We start from the raw sequence: 22176 nt of genomic DNA on the forward strand, positions 1-22176 counted from the left end.
AACCACCTCTGCACCCCCTCCAAAGTATCCGTATCCTTTTTGGTAATGTGGTGACTAGAACTGTACACAGTACTTCAAATAGTACCAAATCCTATATAACTGTAACATGACCTGTCAACTCTTGTACTCCATACCCCGTCCGATGAAGGAATGCATGCTGTATGCCTTCTTGACCACTCTATTGACCTGCGTTGCCACCTTCAGGGTACAATGGACCTGAACTCCCAGACCTCTCTGTACATCAGTTTTCCATTTACTGTGTAGTTCACTCTTGAATTGGATCTTCCAAAATGCATTGCCTCACATTTACCCAGATTGATCTCTATCTGCCATTTCTCTGCCCAACACTCCAATCTATCTGTATTCTGCTGTATTCTCTGACAGTCCCCTTCAGTATCTGTTCCTTCAACAATCTTAATGTTATCTGCAAACTTGCTAATGAGGCCACCTATACTGTCCTCCACATTATTTATGCATATCACAAACAACAGTGGTCCCAACACTGATCCCTGTGGAACACCACTGGTCATGGTTCTCCATTTTGAGAAACTACCTTCCACTACTACTGTCTGTCTCCTGCTGCCCAGCCAGTTCTCAATCCATCTAGCTAGTACACCCTGGACCCATGTAACTTCACTTTCTCCATCAGCCTACTATGGGGAACCTTCTCAAACAACTTACTGAAGTCCATGTATATGACATCTACAGTCCTTCCCTCATCAATCAACTTTGTCACTTCCTGAAAGAATTCTATAAAGTTGGTAAGACATGACCTTTCCTGCACAAAACCAAGCTGCTTATCCCTGACGAGGCCATTTTCTTCCAAATGTAAATAGATCCTATCCCTCAGTATCTTCTCCTGCAGCTTCCCTACCACTGACATCAGGCTCACTTGTCTATAATTATCTGGATCACCTTGCTACTCTTAAACAAGAGGACAACATTAGCAATTTTCCAGTTCTCCAGGACCTCATCTGTGTTCAAGAATGCTGCAAAGATACCTGTTAAAGCCCTAGCTATTTCCTCTCCGTCTTTCCTCAGTGATCTGGGATAGATCCCATCCGAACCTGAGGACTTGTCTACCTTAATGCCTTTTAGCATACCCAACACCACCTCCCTCATGCCGACTTGACCTAGAGTAATCAAACATCTATCCCTAACCTCAACATCCTTCATGTCCCTCTCCTCGATGCAAAGTACTCATTAAGAATATCACCCATTTTCTCTGAATCCATGCATAACTTTCCTCCTTAGTCCTTGAGTGGGCCAACCCTTTCTCTAGTTACCCTTCTATCCGAACAACAGGCTTTGGGATTTTCCTTAACTCATCACCAGTCATCTTTCTCTAATGAGAGAATTGCCTATGATCACCTGGGACTATAGCAACTTTACATTTTGCAAGAATGTGCACAATGTTCATAGGAAGACAGGAACTGGAAGCAACCATGCCTAGGAATGAACTAGGCATGGTAAGAAGCAAAGTTATGGCTACTGCAAAATCAGGATTAGGAATCATATAATATAGATTATAACTTATTTAGAAAAGGTTGAGGGAAGATGGAGAGGTGCATTTGCTAGACTTGTTTGTGATAGTATAATGCCAAGAGAAAAATGGATGTGGCTTTCAACAAGACAAAAAAAAATCCATGTTGTCTTGGAGTCTGTAGTTTAAAAGCTTGTAATAATTTGAGCTAGACCCTAATTGGAAAAAAAACTGCAAAGGAATACTGGTAAAGGAAACTAATCCTTCCAGTTCCTAAGGAAAGTAAGACAGAAATTGAGATTGGAAACCAAAACCGTGGAGAGAGTGAACCTAATTAAAAGCATATGAAAGAATCCAAGCGGTCTTGGATCTTGGTAGTAAATGAGTCCAGTTGTGCAGTATGGACAAGTTTAACAATACAGAGACAGTGGACAATAAGCAAGTACATATTTGGCTGCTGTTTATGTTACATCACATTGGTGGATTTGCACTTTGCAAACCAAGTTGACGTTCTGTGGATGTGTGCCATTTTTGGTGAAGGCGTGTGGAACTTGAAGTTGATTGTGTTCTGCTGTTGATGGGGATCAGAAGAAGGGTTTAATTCCTAATGAAGAAAGACAGAGTTTTGAAGGCCTTTGTGACTGAGTTTGATGACTTACTTGCCGAATAGATTATTAAGTCAATTCACGAGATCTGTTTTGAGCTTTATCTGCCATTAAATGTATATAATAAACCACAATTTACCACAATAAACCACACATGTTTAACTAATGTTGATTCTGATTTGACAATATAGGAGGTTACCTAAGATGGTATTACATATGTTTGCTTTGTTAGAGTTTGTGAAGAGAAAATTCTGTTTTAAACTAAGGAATCTTGTGTCTTTTTCTCTGAGGGCTTAATGGCATTCTCTTGCCTTTCCCCCATAACCTTGAACATTTTTCTATTTAAATAAACATTCCACTTGAATGCCTAAATTGAACCTATCACCACCACACTTTCAGCTGTGTATTCCAGATCCTAACTACTCATTGAAGTCTTTTTTCCCCCTCACATCGCATTTGCTTCTTATGCAAATTTCTTTATGTCTGTGCCAATCTTCTGCCCTATTTCAATAACCCTGCATGTTCTTTCTATTTAAATGAGCATTGATGACCTCTTAACTACCTTAATTGAACCTGCCTTCACTAATTTCTAAGAGTGCATCCAAATCCTAATTGCTATAAGAAGGCTTTTTGTTCTCACATTGTATTGTTTCTTTTATAAATTTCTTGAAACCTGTGCCCACTTGTTTTCAAGCTTTTTACAAATGAATTTTCTTCCTGTCTAATCTGTCCAGGCTCTCATGATTTTAAAGTTTTTGAAAATCTAATATCGTCTTAGCCTTCTCCTCTTCAAGAAAGACGGTCCCAATTTCTCCCAATTACCTTCATAAATGAAGGTTGTTATTCCTGGAATATATTATGTAAATCTCTTCTGCTCTCTCTTCAATATGTTCACATTTCTAATGTGTGGCACCCAGAATTGCAGACAGTACTTGAACTGAGGGCTAACTGTGTCATGTAAAAGTGCAGCATCAACTCAATGCTATACCCTTATTAATAATCCTAGGGTACAGCAAACTTCAGTTACTGCTTGCTTTACCCGTCCTGCCACATTTAATGACTTATGCTCGCGTACACTCAGGTATCTCTGTTCTTGTGCGTCTTTAATGGTAGCTCTCTTTATTTTATGCTGTTAAAAATCACACAACACCAGGTTATAGTCCAACAGGTTTAATTGGAAGCACACTAGCTTTCGGAGCGACGCTCCTTCATCAGGTGATTGTGGAGGGATGAAGGAGCGTCGCTCCGAAAGCTAGTGTGCTTCCAATCAAACCTGTTGGACTATAACCTGGTGTTGTGTGATTTTTAACTTTGCACACCCCAGTCCAACACCGGCATCTCCGAATCATGTTTATTTTATGCGGTATGCTTATGTTCTACCAAAACTTAGCATCTCACACTTCTCTGTAATAAATTTCATCTGCCACCAATCAGTTCACTCCAACTTGTCAATGTTCTTTTGTAGTTTGCCACTGTCTTCCTCAAAGTTTACAATGCTTCCTAGTTTTGAATCATCCACAAACTTAGAAATTGCCCCTCTATGCCAGAATCTGCAGTATTAGTAAATATAAGGAAAAGCACATGTGCCAGAATTGACCACAGGGTAACTGTGTGAGAAATCTTCCTCCAGCCCGAAGCAAATCCATGAGATATTACTTTTTGTTTCTGATCCCTAGCCGATTTGTATCCATGTTGTTACTGTCCCATTTATTCCATGAGTATAGATTTTCTCATAAGTTTGTAGTGCGGTACTACATTTGAATGTCTTTTGGAAATGTGTGTACACCACTAAAGCAGCAGTGCTCTCAGCAAGCTTTTTTTCTTCCCTCTTCAAAAAAATTCCAGAAGTTTGTTAGTCATGATGTTGTCAGAACTAAGTTTCTTGAGCACTTCTGAAGGACAGAATTAATCTGCATTTAGCAAGACTGAGATTAATCAAGAAGAGTTTAAAAAAAAGGTGTTTTAAGAGTAGGTCATGTCTGACCAATTTGATTGAAGTTTTTTGAAGAGGTCTTGAGGTGGGGGAAATGCTTTTGACGTGGTCTGCCTGGACTTTAGCGAGGCTATTTATAAAGTCCTGCATGATAGTTTAATTGTAAAGGTTGTACCCATGGGATCCAAGGAAATGTGGGTAATTGGAAGGTAATCGTCAAGGGCTGTGACTGGAAACCTGTAATCAGTGGGATTCCTGAGGGAGCAGTGTAGTGGTCTTGCTATTTGTGATAATTGTAAATGGTAGACTTGAATGTATAAGGGTTGGTCAGTAGGTTTGCAGATGATCCAAAAATTGGTGGGTTGATAACTTGGTGAGAAGGATGGCCTTGGATTACAGGAGGATACAGATGGGCTGATCAGTTGCAAATGAAATTTAATCTGGATCAGTGTGAGGTGATGTACATAGACAGCACAAACAAGGCAAGGGAATACATTATGAATGGTAGGACCCTGGGAAGTACTGAGGATCGGAGGGACCTTGGTGTGCATGTCCACCAGGCCCTTAAGCTAGTGGGACAGGTGGGTAATGTCGTTAAGAAGCCATTTGGGATGTTTGCCTTAATTTAGCAGAGGCATTGATTTTAAGAGCAGGGAGGTTATGTTGGAACTGAATAAAATATTGGTTTGGTCACAGCTAGAGTGTTATTTACAGTTTTGGAATCCACAATATAGGAATGTCATTGCTTTGGAGAGGGTACAGAGGAAATTTACCAGGGTGTTGTCTTTTGGGAGAGTTTTAGTTGTGAAGAGAGATTGGATAGATTGGAATTGTTTTTCTTGGAGCAGAAGAGATTGAGAGAGGTCATAATTGAAATTATATAAATTATGAGCTGACATTGGGTAGTCAGGAAGGAACTGTGCACCTCAGAGGAGGGATCACTGACCAAGGGGCACAGATTTAAGGTAAGGGACTGGATGTTTAAGATAGGATGTGAGGAAAAATTGTTTTCACCCAGAGGGCAGTGGAACCTGAAACTTAGTGTTTGTAAGGCTGGTAGTAGCAGAAGCGTCATAACATTTAAATAATATTTTGATATGTACTTGTGATGCCAAGGCAAAAATGATAGTGCACCAACTGCTAAAAAATGGGATTAGAATTGTAAGGTGCTTGTTTTTGACCACAGATGCAATGAGCTGAAGGGATAGAGACACTCAACCTAATTCTTAAGCTGTCCAGAGACTTCTTTCCCCCTGTTGTAAACGTCCTGACTGTTCACCTACTCAGGTGTCAATTAAAGAGTTGTCGTTAGGTGGATGATCTACAACTGTTTGCATTTTGGGGCAGCATGATGGCTGTGCAGACTCCACGCAAGACCGTCTCCCCATGTCTACGTGGGTTTCACTGGGTGCTCTCAATTTTCTCCCACAGTCTAAAGATATGCAGGTTAGATGGGTTGGCCATGCTGAATTGCTGAGTGTCCAGTGATGTGTAGGTTGGATAGATTGGCCATGTGAGGTGCAGGGCTTTTTGGCGGGGGGTGAGTCTGGGTGGGATGCTTTTCAGAGAGTCGATGTGGACTTAGGTTGAATAGCCTGTTTCCACACTGTAGGGATTGTATGAATTTGTACTAACCAGACAGTGATCTGTTGCTGAATGAATCTTATGCTGCACACAAACCTCGGTTCACAATCGAGTTATAGTAAATTCTTTTGAAAAGTACAGCAACTCCTTCCACATACCATAGTCTTCAAATGGGCCTTTTCCTGTCTTGGTCAACAATCCAACACAAAGAAGAAAATGAATTTTGTCTTTACAGTGCTACCTTAAACCAAGGGACTGTGAAAATGATGCAGCAATATAAAAGAGTTACTGGGGTTCATTGTGTTATATCTCTGTTTCTCTGATTAAATAAGTGGGGAAGGATGATACAGACCTCGCTTCTGTTTCCAGGAGCAGTTTTGTCCAGTGACAAACTTCTGATCCTGGTTGAAAAACTAATCAATCGTGAGAGTTCAGGAATACTCCGTATAGTAACAATTTCACGCTAGGCTCCTAGACAAGCGGCTACAACTTTGGGTTTGCATGGTTCTGCTGTATTGTCCAGCCCATGAAGGAGAAAACATCTCAGGTTTTCCGCCTGAGAGTGAAGAAGATAAAGCAAACCCCGAATCCTACTTTCTCTTTCTGCAAAGTTCCCTTATTTAAAGGGTGTAAATTCTCAGCTGGTGAATGAAAGGTTACAAATTGGTGTGTCCACAACCTTGTTTTCCTTTAATTCCCTTCTGACTCCTTTTGACCCTGAGCAGAACACATCTCATTGCCTGTAATCTAGACTGGAACCAGAAGTGTGCTTCACTGATTTGTTCTTTTCCTAACTGTAATATTAGTATTCTTTCTTGCCTCTTTGTGTCTATTTCTGTGTGTGGGGGAGTTTTTAAAAAAGGGCTAGAGTTGAGTTGTAAGTTAGCAAAGTGTATTTCTTTTCTGCCTTCTGTTTAAAAGCAATGTGTTTGCAATAAATAGCTGTTTTCTTGTTAGGTACAGAAATCTGATTTTTTTTTTAACCTGTGTTCATCAGTCAGGTAAGTTGGCAATTTTGAATAGTTCGCTTAAATCTTTTCACATTTATGACACTCCAGGCTTGACTTCTAGTGCACAACCCCAGGGACAGTCTAAGAAATGTCTTAAGATGTGTTAGGTGGCTATATAAAATCTGTTTTAATTATCCTTGTTGTTGTGGTCACTGTGGGATTATGCAAGTTAAAACTTTATTAAAGAAAATTATAATTTAAACTGTTGTTAATTGTTTAATTTTTCTGTTTTTATAAAAATGCAGTTGAAGAATATATTTGAATTTTATATCAATATGTTGGTTAGGCTTCTATTCACTGGGAATTTAAAAGTTGCCAGGTAAGCAGACTAGTGGAATATGGAACAAAAGTCAAACTCTTCAGGATACACATTTTAAATCGCTTAATAAAAGTGAGGAAGCTTTTGAAATGTATACTTGTTCGATTTATTTGATGATGTTTAAATGCTGGCATATAATTGGTTATGCTTAACATTCTTCACATTGCTGGAGTACTCAAAAATGCAAACTATTTGCTTTCTTTCCCTCAGTGACAAAGAATATTACAGTATAGAAGGATGCCATTTGACCCATTGTTTTTGTACTGGCAGCTGAAAGAGCTGCCCAGATAGACCCACTCTCCAACTCTATCTCTGTAGACCTTTTAACTTCGTTACTTTCAAATAGATATCCAGCTGTCTTTTAAAACCACCTGTCCTAAGCAATGCATTGCTAATCATAATAACTTTTGAGTTAAGAAATTCCTCCTCGTCTCACTCCTAGCTGTTTTGCTGACAGTCTTGAAATTGCGACCCCCCCAGTTACTGACATACCAAGTAGTGGACACAGAATATTCTCCTGTCAAAATTTTGAACACCTCAGTAAGGTCACCAATCAATCTTCTTTGTTCCAAGGTGAACAAGTGTAATGTCTCCAATTTCTCCTTGTGTCTAAAATCCTTAATTCCTGGTCTCATTTTCATAAATCTCCTATGAACTGTCTTCAGTGCTTCAGCATCCTTCCATAAATAAGGTGCTCATAACTGAGCACAATACTCCAAATGTGGTCTGACCGTTGATTTGTAGAGATGAAGCATCACTTCCTTGCTTTTATACTCTACGCCTCTATTTATAAACCCAAGGATCCCAACAGCTGCCTTGGCAACTCTTTCAACTTTCCTGGTCACCTTCAGGGAATAATGCATATGGACCCTGAGCTCCCTCTGCTCCTGTACTCCCTTCAATGTTATACCTGTATTATCTCTGTTTCTTCTACCAAAATGCATTACCTTGCATTTCTCTGCATTGAAATTTGTTTGCCAGGTGTCTGCTCATTTGTGACTGTCCCTCTGAAGTCACTCAACGTCATCCTCACAATTCACCATTCTCCCTAGCTTAGTGTCATGTACAAATTTTGCCCTTAACACCCATTTCCAAATTGTTAATATAAATCAGAAAAAGTGATTCCTGGGGGACACCATTTTCAACTCCTGTCCAATCTGAGAAATGCCCATCTATACCTACTGTTTCCTATCTTTTAGTCAACTTCTAATTCATACTGCCAAGAACCCATCATACCTAAAGATCTCTAATTTGCTAACCAGCCTGCCATATGGCACCGTATCAAATGCTTTTTGCAAGTCCAAATATACAACATCCACAGCACTACCTCATCCACTGCCTGTCAAAAAACTCCATTAAATTTGTCAGACATGACCTGCCCTTGACAAAGCCGCATTCACTGTCTAGTATTATCTTATGTTTCTGAAAATGTGTATTTACCCTATCCTATATTATGGCCTCCATCAGTATTCCCCGCTATTGATGTCAAGCTGACAGATCTGTAGTTTCCCAGGTTATCCTGTGTCACTTTCTTAGACAACAAAGTCATATTTGCAATGCTCCAGTCTCCTGGGACTAATTTTGTGTTCAGAGAGGCCTGGAAAATTTCTGTTGATGTCTCCCAAATTTGCTCCATTAACTCTCAGCAATCTAGGATGTATTCCATCTGGACCTGCTGATTTCTCTACTTGAAGTGCTTACTAGCCTTCTCAGCACTTTTTTTAAACTACTGTTCAGTGCTCAGCACTAACATGTTCAATTAGGCCATTGTCACCATCTTCTAATTTGTTAAAGGCAGAAGCAAAATATTCATTTAGTATCTCTGTAATATCCTTTGCTTCAGTGAGCAGCTTAGCCTGCTTGTTCTGTATGGGAGAAAATGAGGACTGCGATGCTGGAGATCAGAGTCAAAAAATGTGCTGGAAAAGCACAGCCAGTCAGGCAGCATTGGAGAAGTGGGAGAGTTGATGTTTTAAGCATAATCTCTTCATCAGGCATGTGTGTAGTGGGGGGTGGGGGGGGAGGTACCACCAAGGAGATTGAGAGATAAATGGAAGGTGGGGGGTTACCACCAAGGAGACTGAGAGATAAATGGGAGCTGAGGGAAAGGTAACTGGGAATGCGATAGGTAGGTCAAGGTGGGGTGTGATGGTGATAGGTTGGAGTGGAGGGTGGAGCGGACAGGTGGGAAGGAAGATAGGCAAGTAGGACAGTTCAAGAGGGCAGTGCCAAGATGGAGGGTTGGATCTGGGATAAGGTAGGGGGAGGGGAGATGAGAAAATTGGTGAAATCGACATTAATCCCATGTCGTTGAAGGGTCCCAAGGCAGTAAATGAGGTGTTCTTCCTCCGGTGGCTAGGATTTGGCAGTGGCGGAGGCCCAGGACTTGCATGTCCTTGGTGGAATGGGAGAGGGAATTGGTGTTCAGCCACAGGGTGGTGGGATTGATTGGTGTGTGTGTGTGTGTACTAGAAATGTTCTCTGAAATGTTCTGCAAGTTGGCATCCTGTCTCCCCAATGTAGAGGAGAGCACATCGAGAGCAACGGACACAATAGATGAGGTGTTTGGAGTTGCAGGAAAATCTCTGTTGGTTGTGGAGAGATCCTATGGGGCCTTGGATGGAGGTGAGGAGGGAGGTGTGGGCACAGGATTTACATCTGTCACAGTGACAAGGGAAGGTGCCAGGAATGAAGGGTCGGTTGGTGGGGGGTTGTGGACCTAATGAGGGAATCACGGAGGGAATGGTGTCTGAGGAATGCTAAAAGGGGTGGAACGGGAAATGTATCTCTGGTGGTGGGGTCTGACTCTAATTTGCGAAAATGGCAGAGGATGATGTGTTGTTTCCGATGATTGGTAGGGTAGAAGGTGAGGACCAGGGGCATTCTGTCCTTGCTTTGACAAAGGATCAGTTAGACTCGAAACGTCAGCTCTTTTCTCTCCTTACAGATGCTGCCAGACCTGCTGAGATTTTCCAGCATTTTCTCTTTTGGTTTCAGATTCCAGCATCCATAGTAATTTGCTTTTATCTCCAGGATTCTGTCCTTGTTGCGATTGGAGGGGTGGGGTTCAAGGGTGGCGATGCAGGACTTGGAGATGCGTGGACGGGCATTGTTGACAACATGGGAGGGGAAATTGCGGTCCTTGAAGTCTGTCATTTGGGATGTTCTGGAGTGGGGTTGCTCCTCTTGGGAGCAGATGCGGTGGAATTCGGAGTAAGGGATAGTGTTTTTTACAGGAGTTGGGGGTGGGAGGAGGTGTAGTCCAGGTATCTGTGGAAGTTGGTGGGTTTGAAGTAGTTGTCAGTGTTTAGTTGGTCACCAGAAATGAAGATGGGGAGGGAGGTGTCTGAGATGATCCAGATGAACTTGAGGTCAGGATGGAAGGTGCTCATGAAGTTGCTGAACTGTTCAACTTCCTCGTGGGAGCACGAGGTGGAGCCAATACAGTCATCGATGTAATGGAGGAAAAGATGGGGAATGGCGCTGGTATAGCTGCAGAAGATAGACGAAGGGGCAGGCATAGTGGACCCATGTGGGTGCCCATGGCTACCCTCTTGGTCTGAAGGAAGTGGGAGGATTCGAAGGAGAAATTGTTGAGGGTGAGGACCAGTTCACCCAATCGAATGACTGTGTCAGTGGAAGGATACTTGGTTGGGTCAGAGGGCAAGGAAGAAATGATGAGCTTGGAGGCCTTCATCATGGTGGATGGACGTGTACAGAGACTGGATGTCCATGTTGAAGATGAGGAATTGGGGGCTGGGGAACTGGAAGTCATGGAGGATTTGGAGGGCATGATGGTGATCTGTATGTATGTGAGTACACCCTGGACCAAGGGGACAGGAAAGCCGTTATGGACTCCACTCTATCCTTTATATTTGTTGTGGTTCTGTTCGCCGAGCTGGTAGTTTTTGTTGCAAACGTTTTGTCCCCTGGCTAGGCGACATCATCAGTGCTTGGGAGCCTCATGCGAAGCGCTTCTTTGATGTTTCCTCCGGTGTTTATAGTGGTCTGTCCCTGTCGCGTCCGTTTGTCTGTTTCAGCTGTCCGCTGTAGTGGTTGGTATATTGGGTCCAGGTCGATGTGTTTGTTGATGGAGTTTGTGGATGAATGCCATGCCTCTAGGAATTCCCTGGCTGTTCTCTGTCTGGCTTGCCCTATAATGGTAGTGTTGTCCCAGTCGAATTCATGTTGCTTGTTGTCTGCGTGTGTGGCTACTAAGGATAGCTGGTCGTGTCGTTTCGTGGCCAGTTGATGTTCATGTATGCGGATTGTTAGCTGTCTTCCTGTTTGTACTATATAGTGTTTAGTGCAGTCCTTGCATAGTATTTTGTACACTACATTCGTCTTGCTCATGTTGGGTACTTCTTAATGATAAATACTGGCAATAAAATAACACAAAGCTACAGTATAGTCACATAAATTTGCTGACATGTACGATTAATTAGGTGTTAATTAGATACAGGCTGGCTAAGGACTTGGTCTGTGTGTGTGGTTTTCCTGTGTACCCTTGTAGTGAGTTCTCCGTTTGGTGTTCTCTGTACCATCACGTCTAGGAATGGGAGTTGGCTATCCTTTTCTTCTTCTCTCGTGGATCGGATTCCTGTGAGTGTGGCGTTGGTGATCCGGTGTGTTTTTTCTATTTCCGTGTTTTTAATGATTACAAAGGTGTCATCAACGTATCTGGCCCAGAGTTTGGGTTGAATTTGTGGTAGGACTGTTTGTTCTAACCTTTGCATTACTGCTTCTGCTATGAGTCCAGAGATCGGTGAGCCCATGGTTGTTCCGTTGATTTGTTCGTATATCTGGTTGTTGAATGTGAAGGTGTGTTGTGAGGCACAAGTCCAGTAGTTTAAGTATGCCGTCTTTGTTGATAGGTTCAGCGTCCTGTTTTCTGTTCTGTATGTCCAGTAGGTTGGCTATTGTTTCTCTAACCTACTGGACATACAGAACAGTAAACAGTGCCGTCACGTCGAATGATATCATGGTTTCTTCTTTGTCTATGTGTATATTTCTGATGATGTCCAAGAATTCCTGTGTTGATTGTTTTGAGTGTTTGGATCTGCTGACCAGGTGTTTCAGTTTCTGTTGTAGTTCTTTGGCCAGTTTGTATGGTGGTGTCTCTGGTAGTGATACTATGGGTCTGAGTGGGATGTCTGGTTTGTGTACTTTAGGTAATCCATAGAATCTGGGGGTGTTGTTGCTTTCCGGTTTCATTCTTTGTAGGTCAGCTCTGGTTATCTGTCCGTTTTTTGTAGATTCCTCAGTGTGTTATTTATCCTATTGGTGAGTTGTGGTGTGGGGTCAAATTCCTTCATTTGGTAGGTGTTGATATCTGCAAGTAGTTGTTGTGCTTTTTGGATGTAATCAGATTTATCTAGGATGACCGTCATTCTGCCTTTATACGATATACGAACAAATCAACGGAACACCCATGGGATCACCAATCTCGGGACTCATAGCAGAGGCAGTTATGCAAAGGTTAGAACAAACAGTCCTACCACAAATTCAACCCAAACTCTGGGTCAGATATTCGATGACACGTTTGTAATCATTAAAAACACGGAAATAGAAAAAACACACCGGATCATCAACGCCACACTCACAGGAATCCGATTCACGAGAGAAGAAATGGATAGCCAACTCCCATTCCTAGACGTGATGGTACAGAGAACACCGAACGGAGAATTCACTACAAGGGTATACAGGAAAGCCACACACACAGACCAAGTCCTAAACTATGAAAGTAACCACCCCAACACACACAAACGAAGCTGCATCAGGACACTATTCAAAAGGGCCACAACACACTGCAGTACACCAGAACTGCAAAAAGAAGAAGAGGAACACCTATACAAGGTATTCGCCAAAAACGGATACCCACGCAACTTCATCAACAGATGCCTAAGAGAAAGACCACGGAACGAGGACATACCACAACCTAAAGGACTAACCACACTACCATACATCAGGAGCATCTCAGAACTGACAGCCAGACTACTGCGACCCCTAGGAGTCATAACGGCACACAAACCAACAGCCACGCTCAGACAACAACTCACCAGAACGAAGGACCCGATACCCAACATGAGCAAAACTAATGTAGTGTACAAAATACCATGCAAGGACTGCACAAAACACTATATAGGACAAACAGGAAGACAGCTAACAATCCGCATACATGAACATCAACTAGCCACGAAACGACACGACCAGCTATCCTTAGTAGCCACACACGCAGACAACAAGCAACATGAATTCGACTGGGACAACACTACCATTATAAGGCAAGCCAGACAGAGAACAGCCAGGGAATTCCTAGAGGCATGGCATTCATCCACAAACTCCATCAACAAACACATCGACCTGGACCCAATATACCAACCACTACAGCGGACAGCTGAAACTGACAACCGGAAGCGGCAGGGACAGACCACTATAAACACCGGAGGAAACATCAAAGAAGCGCTCCGCAGGAGGCTCCCAAGCACTGATGATGTCGCCTAGCCAGGGGACAAAACGTTTGCAACAAAAACTTCCAGCTCGGCGAACAGAACCACAACAACGAGCACCCAAGCTACAAATCTTCGCACAAACTTTGAATCCTTTATTTTTTTTATTATTTATATACTTTAAGAACATTTTACTCTGTTTTAGTCTAACCTGCCACCCTTTACTCATGCTTCCTCTGATCCTTCTTTATTCCAGCTTTACACACTTTCCTGCATTTGAACTACTCTTGCTGATTTCTGTTGCTATTATTACTTTGGTATGCATCGTATGCTTTCTTTTCTTCCTCATTTTCTTCAATATCCTAAGTCATCCAAGGTACTCTAGCTTTGGATACTCCATATTTATTTCTCATAGCTATGTACCTAGCTTGCACCCTATTAATTTATCTTTTGAAACTCTCCCATTTTTCATCAACTGTTTTATCCATCAAAATGCATCTTCAGTCAGTGTGCTCCAGATTAACTTTTAGATCCCTAAAATCTGCCCTTTTCCAGTCTGGAATCTTAATCATTGACTTTTTAAAAATCCTTTTCAACTTAATCTTGAACCTTATTATATATGATCACTATTTTCCAAATGCTGCCCTCCTCTGATGCTCTCCACTTGGCCTGCCTCAATTCCTCGAACTAGATCCAGCACAGTGCCCCTCCCCCCAGTAGGATTGGTTCCAGAAAGTTCCCCTACACTGCAGGGAGTTCTTCTGTCTTGTCCCACAATACATTGTTCCCAGTCTACATTAGGGTAAATCACCGACTATTACAACCCTAATTGTTCTGCAGACTCCCATAATCTGCCTACTTCTGCTTCCTCCCTGTTATTTGGAGGTCGACAGTAAATATCTTACAAGTTTACTACTTTCCTCCTGTTTCTCACCTCTAGCCATATAGAATCTAATTCTGGAACTGTATCTTGTTCAAGGGCAATGATACTATCTTTGACCAAGAGTGCTACACCTCCTTCCTTTATTGCACCCTGTTTCAACTTAAAGCCTTATATATTGAAGTATGCGAAGCATTGAATGTTGGTGTTGAAAATAGCTGATGGCAAGAAGAAAAATGAAAAATAAACAAATGTAACCAATTTTAAATTTTTTAAATGAATCCCATGATATATTCTTCAATTTCACTTAATTTAAACAAAGGCATTGTTCTTAATGGTTCAGTGAGCTAGCTGTATTAGTATTCACATGTACAGCTCATATATATTGCCCATTTAAGCATTTGGAAGATACTGCTGCAACTGTATTTATTTTCTGACTTAAAATTGCCTCCCAATCTGGACCAAAATAGCATGCATGAGAGTACGTTCTCGAAATGCGCAAATGTCTGATTCACAAACTTGAGGTTATCTTTGGCACATTGATTAATTAGTCAGAAGGAAATGGGTCTGGGTGGGTTACTCTTCGGAGGGTTGGTGTGGATTGGTTGGGCCGAAGGGCCTGTTTCCACACTGTAAGGAATCTAATAATAAAAAATTTATATTCCCTAAGCAATCGTAGTCCTTCTAAACAGAAAACAAGCTCTTCTTTTTTATTTATTCTATTTATTTGTAAAACACTCCCAATGCAAATAAATTCCAATTACCATCCCAGGGACACACTCTCATATTGGTTTAAAAATTAATCATGGCTGCAGAAATACCACAAACTAATCTTTAAATCCTCATATACACAAACCCAAACACCACTAGTTCAAAAATCCAAACACTATTGAAAGTACAGCAAAGAATATAAATCATATACCTTACATCACATAATGCATGGTCAGTATGGAATGAAGCCAGTTTTCAAGCCTGGGATCTCCTGTCTGGATTTACACCAGTTGCTTTTTTGCCTTTGGCTGACTTTCATCAACCCTTTGCTTTGTTTAGTGCCAATTAATCACTTTGAGCTATTATTTTATATTTAATTTCTATATTTTGGAATACAAGTAAGTCAGCCACACAAGATGTGGTCTCGAATTATAGAAGTATGCCTTATTCATGAGGTTCAGAGATTTGTTCCGAGATTGAGGACTGACATATTTAACATGAATGCTGTAGCAGTAGAATATTCCATAGGATCATTCCGTGATTTTGAGAAGCTGTAGAACAATGAGTTAGCTGTTTTGTCCAAGAATATTCAATGAAATAATCTTGGAAATTTTTAAAAACTGTATTAATTTTACTGACTTAGTGTATGAATATTTCCCTGACCATGAGATTCATTATAACTGATGAGAAATATTTTGTTTTAAAATCATTGCTATGGATTGCTACATAAGTACATTTGAATCTTGTGTAATTGTATTTTTTCATACAAAATCAATTTGTATGTTTTTTTTCCCCAAATCTAAACAGCTATTTGTTTCTCTTCAGAAAAGTCAAAGGAGGCAACATAGATGTCCACCCAACGGAGAAGGCTTTGGTTGTTCATTATGAAGTTGAAGCCACAATTTTGGGTGAGATGGGTGATACCATGCTGGGAGAACGTAAGGAGTGTCAGAAAATGTGAGTAACATCTAGCAAGTTATTCTGCTTGTCTCAATGTACCTTCTTAAAAATAATTAAATTTTTTAAAAATCCACATATTAAACTTCGATTAATTTTAAAAAATTTGTAACAGTTATACAGTTGTCGTAACTTGGATTTACATGGTATCCTTAATGAAGGAATGGCTGAATGCAAAATGTCAAGCATGCAATGGAGTGCAATTACAATAAAGAGAAAGCTGCCCAACAGAAGAAACACTTGAAGAAATACATGGAAAATATGTTGCATAAATACAGAATGCAATAAGTCTACAATCTTCAGGAGACCTCTGAACTTTACAAAGGAGGTTATTTGTTCTAGGCGTTGGCTGTTTTCTTTCTTGAAAGGAGTGATTGAATGTAAATGATCTCTTCCACACCATTCGCTGAATCTCCCCATGTACATTTCTTGGCTCGACATCCATTCTTCTGTTTCACACTCTGTTTTCTGTGCAAATTTCATATTTTTCAATTTTCTTTCATCTTACCAGTAAGTATATGATAATACTTTGATATGGCAGAATTTATAGCAGGAATGAAAGGTGCAGAAATAGTTAGGCATCCAGGGTTCCTACACTGGAAATCTAATTTATGGAAAGTAGTTAGTAAAGGTTAAAGAAAGACATGTCTTTATCTAGTGCTTTTCATAATTTCAGAACATCCCAGAGCAATGATGCACTTTTTAAGTGCACTTACTAATGTAATGTAGAAGAAAGATTTAGTCTTGGGGTAGAAGAGGAGATAAACAGTTTTGCATCATTACCTTTGAAAATTGGGACAAAAGTTGTTGAACGTTACGTCATGATTTAACAAAAACTTTAACTGTACACTAGTTGAACAAAGTTACAAACCTAATAGTGTATTTTATTACTGATTATATTTTGAACCTGAAACTCTCAACGGAATGTCCCCTGCTCTAGTTGAGTCACCCAGTACACAGGATCTTGAGGATTCTTTCATTTCGCCTGTGAGCAAAGTAAGATAGAGCACAGCTCTCAGCAGTTCACCATGATTCTCTGCACTGGTCCTGATACTCTTAAGGGTATGAGATTTCTTAGGGTTCTCCTCCAAGCTTCAGCCTAGTGAAATCCTCCAACACATTCTCTGCACTTCGGTTGCAGACTTCATAACTCAAGCATGGGCTCCATTACACATTTGCTGAGTAACTCCAAATCACAAACATCTTGGTTCCTGATAGATCTCTGCCACTGATTCATAGTTAGTGATGCACATTGTGTCTTCTGCAAACTGCTCCTGACTTCAAAGCCTGTTTCTGAGTGGTGTCAGACCGATAAAACACAAAACTAAAGAAATATGTTACTCGAATCCATTCCCCCATCTACTTGGATGGTAGAGATTTACATCAATTATTTATAATTCCCGAACCTTCTCTTTGTTCTGGGATACCATATGAATAATTTAAACTCCAAATCAGAGAATGTTAGACATTGTGTCTCCACCCAGGAGTTCAGAGGTATTCTTTGTTTTGTTTCCAGTACTTCCTGCTGTGAGCTTAGAACATAAACTTAGGTCATCTTTTGATTTGCAATTACTTTAGGTTGCTTATCACTTGCTTCTCAAAATGGGTGTTTTCACTTATTTATAAAAAACTAAATCCTCAAACTTTTATACTCCTAAAATGTACTGTAATGGACCGTTTAATCTCCCCAATATATTAAGATGGCCGAGACCCTAGTTTTTTCTTATTTTAAAGGCAAGTACCAGGCATTGTGTTCCAGGTGCAATTGGATTGGTCAGACTACCAGTTGTGAAGCAAAACACACTATATTCATACGCAATTGTACATGTACAACCAAAGAAAGATGAAATTGGAAAACTTAACAGAATAATTATTTCACTACTAAACAGTAATTGTTCCAATGTAATGATATCCCATAAACACACCCTTGGTAAAGGCAAATTCAGATTGTCTCACGTGCAATTCTAGCAGCAGGAAGAGAATGCCCAGTTTTTAGCAGTAGCCGAGAAGAAAAACATCAAGAAAATTGAGAGACACCAGCCAGGAGAGATGTACTGTAGCTTCCAAACCCAGTTTCAAGACCCCAGCAATAACTCGACTGAAAAATGAAACTATAAATCCTGGTTCTGTGGGAGCTTGCCCCACCTGTTCAGGCTGCTGCTATTATTCCAACTTTTAAAAGAAAATCTCCAAGGCACCTCAAGCTCTTTATATGATGGGCTTTCAATATGTAACTTGATAACTCTGTCTTAAATCTGCTCTTCAAAACGAAAGGGCAAAATTCACCTCTTAAAACAAGAGCGTCATCACAGTGTGAATCATGAAATTACATATACATAACAATATAGATTTGATCATGACTTAATAATATCGTATCAGATTTGATATTGTTTTATCAGTATTTTTTCATGTCCTGAGTGGAGCATATGTATGACTGATATAAAATATTTTTGTTTCTGTTGTTGTTTGAATTCAAAATAGATGTAATTTCTAGTCAATATGTATGCTATTTTCCCTTGTATCAGACATTAATTTGTTTTATTTTTATGAAAATGATGTGTTTCCCATACACCTTTTAGCCAAAAACAATCAAGGAAAATATTGAGCCCTCATCGATGTAAAAAATTTTGTTTTCATGTATATTTAGAAGATATTTACTTTTGATCTTGGAAGACAAGTTTTCATTTTTCTTGTCTGATTTCTTTATGCTGACATTGGTAGTTGTTCACATCAGTTTTTGTTCAACTTTTATTAAGTAGAAACAGTGAAGGAAGTTGGCTAATTCATTAATATTATAATAGAGAATACGCCTCTGGGCCAATAAGTAGAGTGTACAGTCATTTCTTTATTAGTACTAATTAAGTGGATATGGTCTGACAAAGAGGATACTGTCTTACCCAACCATCAAATTTATTAGATTTGAATGATGAAGGATTTCCTAAGTTCGGGAAAGATTGTTGACCAGGGAGAAATAGTATTTTAATTTTAACAGTGCATCTCTTATTACCCAAGCTAATTTTGAACATAATGGTAAATTTCATTTTGGTGATTCTGAGTCTTTTTTTTAAGTGTCTGCTGCTGCTTAGGAAAACAAATATTTTACTGTTTGTAAAAGGGGCTCATTTATGCAGTTTTAACAGGCAGGCTTATTTTAAAATGTTGCTGTACTAAACAGGCTGCTTGTCCTCAGAATCAATTTCTGACAGCAATTTTTTCAGTAAGAATTGCCACTGTAATATAATGCATGTACAGTGCATTTTAACAACTTTTAAATTTGGTTTGTGGAAAATGGGGGTTGTTAATCAGTCTGTTATTTATTGTCGATCCCTGATTACCCTGGAGAATGTGGCAGTGAGCTGCCTTTTTAAACCACAACAGTCCTAGAGCTGTATGGCTATCACAGGGATGTTATGAAGCAAGTTCCAGGATTTTGGCCCAACAGCATTGAAGGATATTGTTCCATATCAGGATGATGATTGGTTTGGAGATGCTGGTATGCCCTGCATGAACTGAGCATTGATGGTTGAAGGTGGTGGATGAGATGCCAGTCAAACACGCTGTTTTGTTCTGGTTAGCATATTGCTTGAATGTTATTAGAGATGCACCTATCCAGGTAATTGGAAACTGTTTCATCACACATTTGACTTGTGCCTGTCGATGATGGACAGGTTCTGGAGGGCTAGGTGTGTTATTTGCTGAAGAATTCCTGGCCACTGATCTGCTCTTGTAGCCACAGTATTTATATGGCTGCTCCAGTTCACTTTCTGGCCATGAGCTATCAGGATGTTGTTTATACAGGATTTAGATGCCATTGAATATCATTGGGTGATGGTTAGATTCCATCCTGTTGGAGATGGTCATTGCCTGGCACTTGTGTGCTATGAATATTACTTGCCACTTCAATGAATATTACTTGCCAAGCCTGAATGTTGTCCAGATGTTGCTGCATTTGGACATTGATTGCATCAGCATCTGAGTCGTCATGAATGGGGATTCCTGGTTCTGTCTTATGTTAGAGGGAAGATAATTAATGAAGCAGCTGAAGATATCTGGGCTTTGGACACTGTCCTGGGGAATTTGGGTTGTTGTGACGCAGTGGAAAAGTCCCTACCTCTGAGCCTGGAGAACTGGATTCAAGCCCTGAAATTGCTTTCCATACATGCCATTAGTAATAGGCTTTTTTCCTGGTTTGGCCATTGCTGTCTGTGTTCTATTTTTCTGAAGGCTGTGGTATAGATTCAGATTTCTCATTTGAAAATCCTCACTTGTGGTAGTGAGGTATTCCGGTGGTTTTCAACACTTGTATTTCGGGGTTTTAGATGAAGCAAAAGCAAAGACTTCTCTCTGTGGCAAGTTCTGTCTGATTATGTACAAATCCAATACTTTTTCATCCACAAACTGGGCCATGTGATCTTTCCGTCTGAAAGTTTGATAGACTTAGTGTCTCCATCTAAGCAGCTTGCTCTTTGCACATGTACCAAACATTATGGTTGTTCTTTGCTTTGAAAAATGTTCTCCCCAAAATGTTAAAGATATATATGTATGTCTAACATGATGTTTTGAACTAATATTTTGTAACAAAAATCCGTGTCAAATAGCAAGAGAAATTCTGGCAAGTGCACTTTCATGTAGACTGATATGAATTCATCTACTTTGGACCTAAAAAGTTAAACTGAATGTGAAAGAAATGATAAAAAGCCTGGAAGCAGTGGAGGAACCAAGTGACTTGAAAGAAGCAAAACTGATTAATAAATTTGCACCTTTCATGACTGTTGGAAGTCTCAAAGTACTTGAGGAACATGGGACTTAGGAGCAGACCATCTGGTCCTTCAAGCCTGTTCTACCATTCATAAGATCATGGTTGATCTGTTTAGAGTCTCAGCTCCATTTTGCTGTCTGTACTCCAGACCATTATCAAAAATCTTCCTAACTCAACCATGAAGACCCACCCTCTACTACCTTCTGGACAAGAGAATCTTACACATGTAAGATTGAGAGAAACACATTTTCCTCATCCTAGTCTTAAAAGAGAGACTTATTTTTCTTAAACAGTGTCCCTAATTTTATTCTTCCCCCAAAAGAGAGTGCATCCTCCTGGTATCCATTTGTTCAGTCACCTCAAGATTTTGTTTCAATAAGATCACTTCTCATTTTTCTGAAGTCCAATGTATATTGGTCTAACCTGTTCAACCTTCCTTCACAAGATCAGCCCTTTTTTCCCCCCAAGTGTGAGTTGGTGAACCTTGTCTGAACTGATTCTAAAGCAGTTACAGCTTTTTTCAAATAAGGACCAAAACTTTGCACAGTGCATCAGATGTGGTCTGGATGATATCCGAAAACTGCCCTCTATGTTTATTTGTTTTGCAATGAGTGGCAACGTTCCATTTATCTTTCCAACAAATGTCAAAATGATTTGAGGGCTCTTTTTGAACATGTTTTTGAGGGAGTTGTTATTTTCAATCTCTAACTCATTAATTAGCTGATACAGTCAGGTAGTTACAATACCTTTATTTTTATTTTGTTGATGAAATATCTGGACACCCACAATCAGAAACTGAATAATTCATCAATATCCTCAATTATCAAGGCTACAACACAACTTGAAAGCATTAATTTCCAAGATAGTACAGAATTTGGATTGGTACAGATTTAACTAATTTCTTTTTCAAAATAACTGACTTCTTCATGCAAAAATCATAAATACAACGGTGAGATCACAGCTTATTTACTTCCGTCTCACATTCACAAAGCTGGAAGATTTTAATCAGGCAGTTACAAACTATTTACTGCGTTTGTATCTTGGTCTTGGATTTAAATTTAACATCTGACTCAATATTCATCCCAATAGCATCCCCTGTTTTCCAAGTGTAATAGTTCCTGAACTTATGTGGCCTTAAAAAGTGATTTATATGTGATTTATATGTATTAATTATGTCAATGTTTAAAAGTTTTCATGGATCCCAATTATCTGAGTATCCCTTGTTGACATGTTTAAAACTAATTGTTCTCTCCTTTGCAACCATCATATTCCTCTTGCATAAGACCATAAGATATAGGAGCGGAAGTAAGGCCATTCGGCCCATTGAGTCCACTCCGCCATTCAATCATGGCTGATGGGCATTTCAACTCCACTTACCCGCATTCTCCCCGTAGCCCTTAATTCCTTGTGACATCAAGAATTTATCAATTTCTGCCTTGAAGACATTTAGCGTCCCAGCCTCCACTGCACTCTGTGGCAATGAATT

At 40.0% G+C, this 22176-nt stretch overlaps 1 protein-coding gene across 1 annotated transcript in view; it reads left to right on the forward strand.

Annotated features, from left to right (window-relative positions):
• Positions 1-22176, forward strand: part of kifap3a (kinesin-associated protein 3a) — a 218747-nt gene that overhangs the window by 17785 nt on the left and 178786 nt on the right. Inside the window, exon 2 of the mRNA XM_043699509.1 lies at positions 15800-15931. Coding sequence (XP_043555444.1) covers positions 15800-15931 — 132 coding nt within the window. The remainder of the gene's footprint in view (positions 1-15799; positions 15932-22176) is intronic.

The sequence above is a fragment of the Chiloscyllium plagiosum genome, chromosome 11, assembly GCF_004010195.1.
Source record: "Chiloscyllium plagiosum isolate BGI_BamShark_2017 chromosome 11, ASM401019v2, whole genome shotgun sequence".
Taxonomy (NCBI): domain Eukaryota; kingdom Metazoa; phylum Chordata; class Chondrichthyes; order Orectolobiformes; family Hemiscylliidae; genus Chiloscyllium; species Chiloscyllium plagiosum.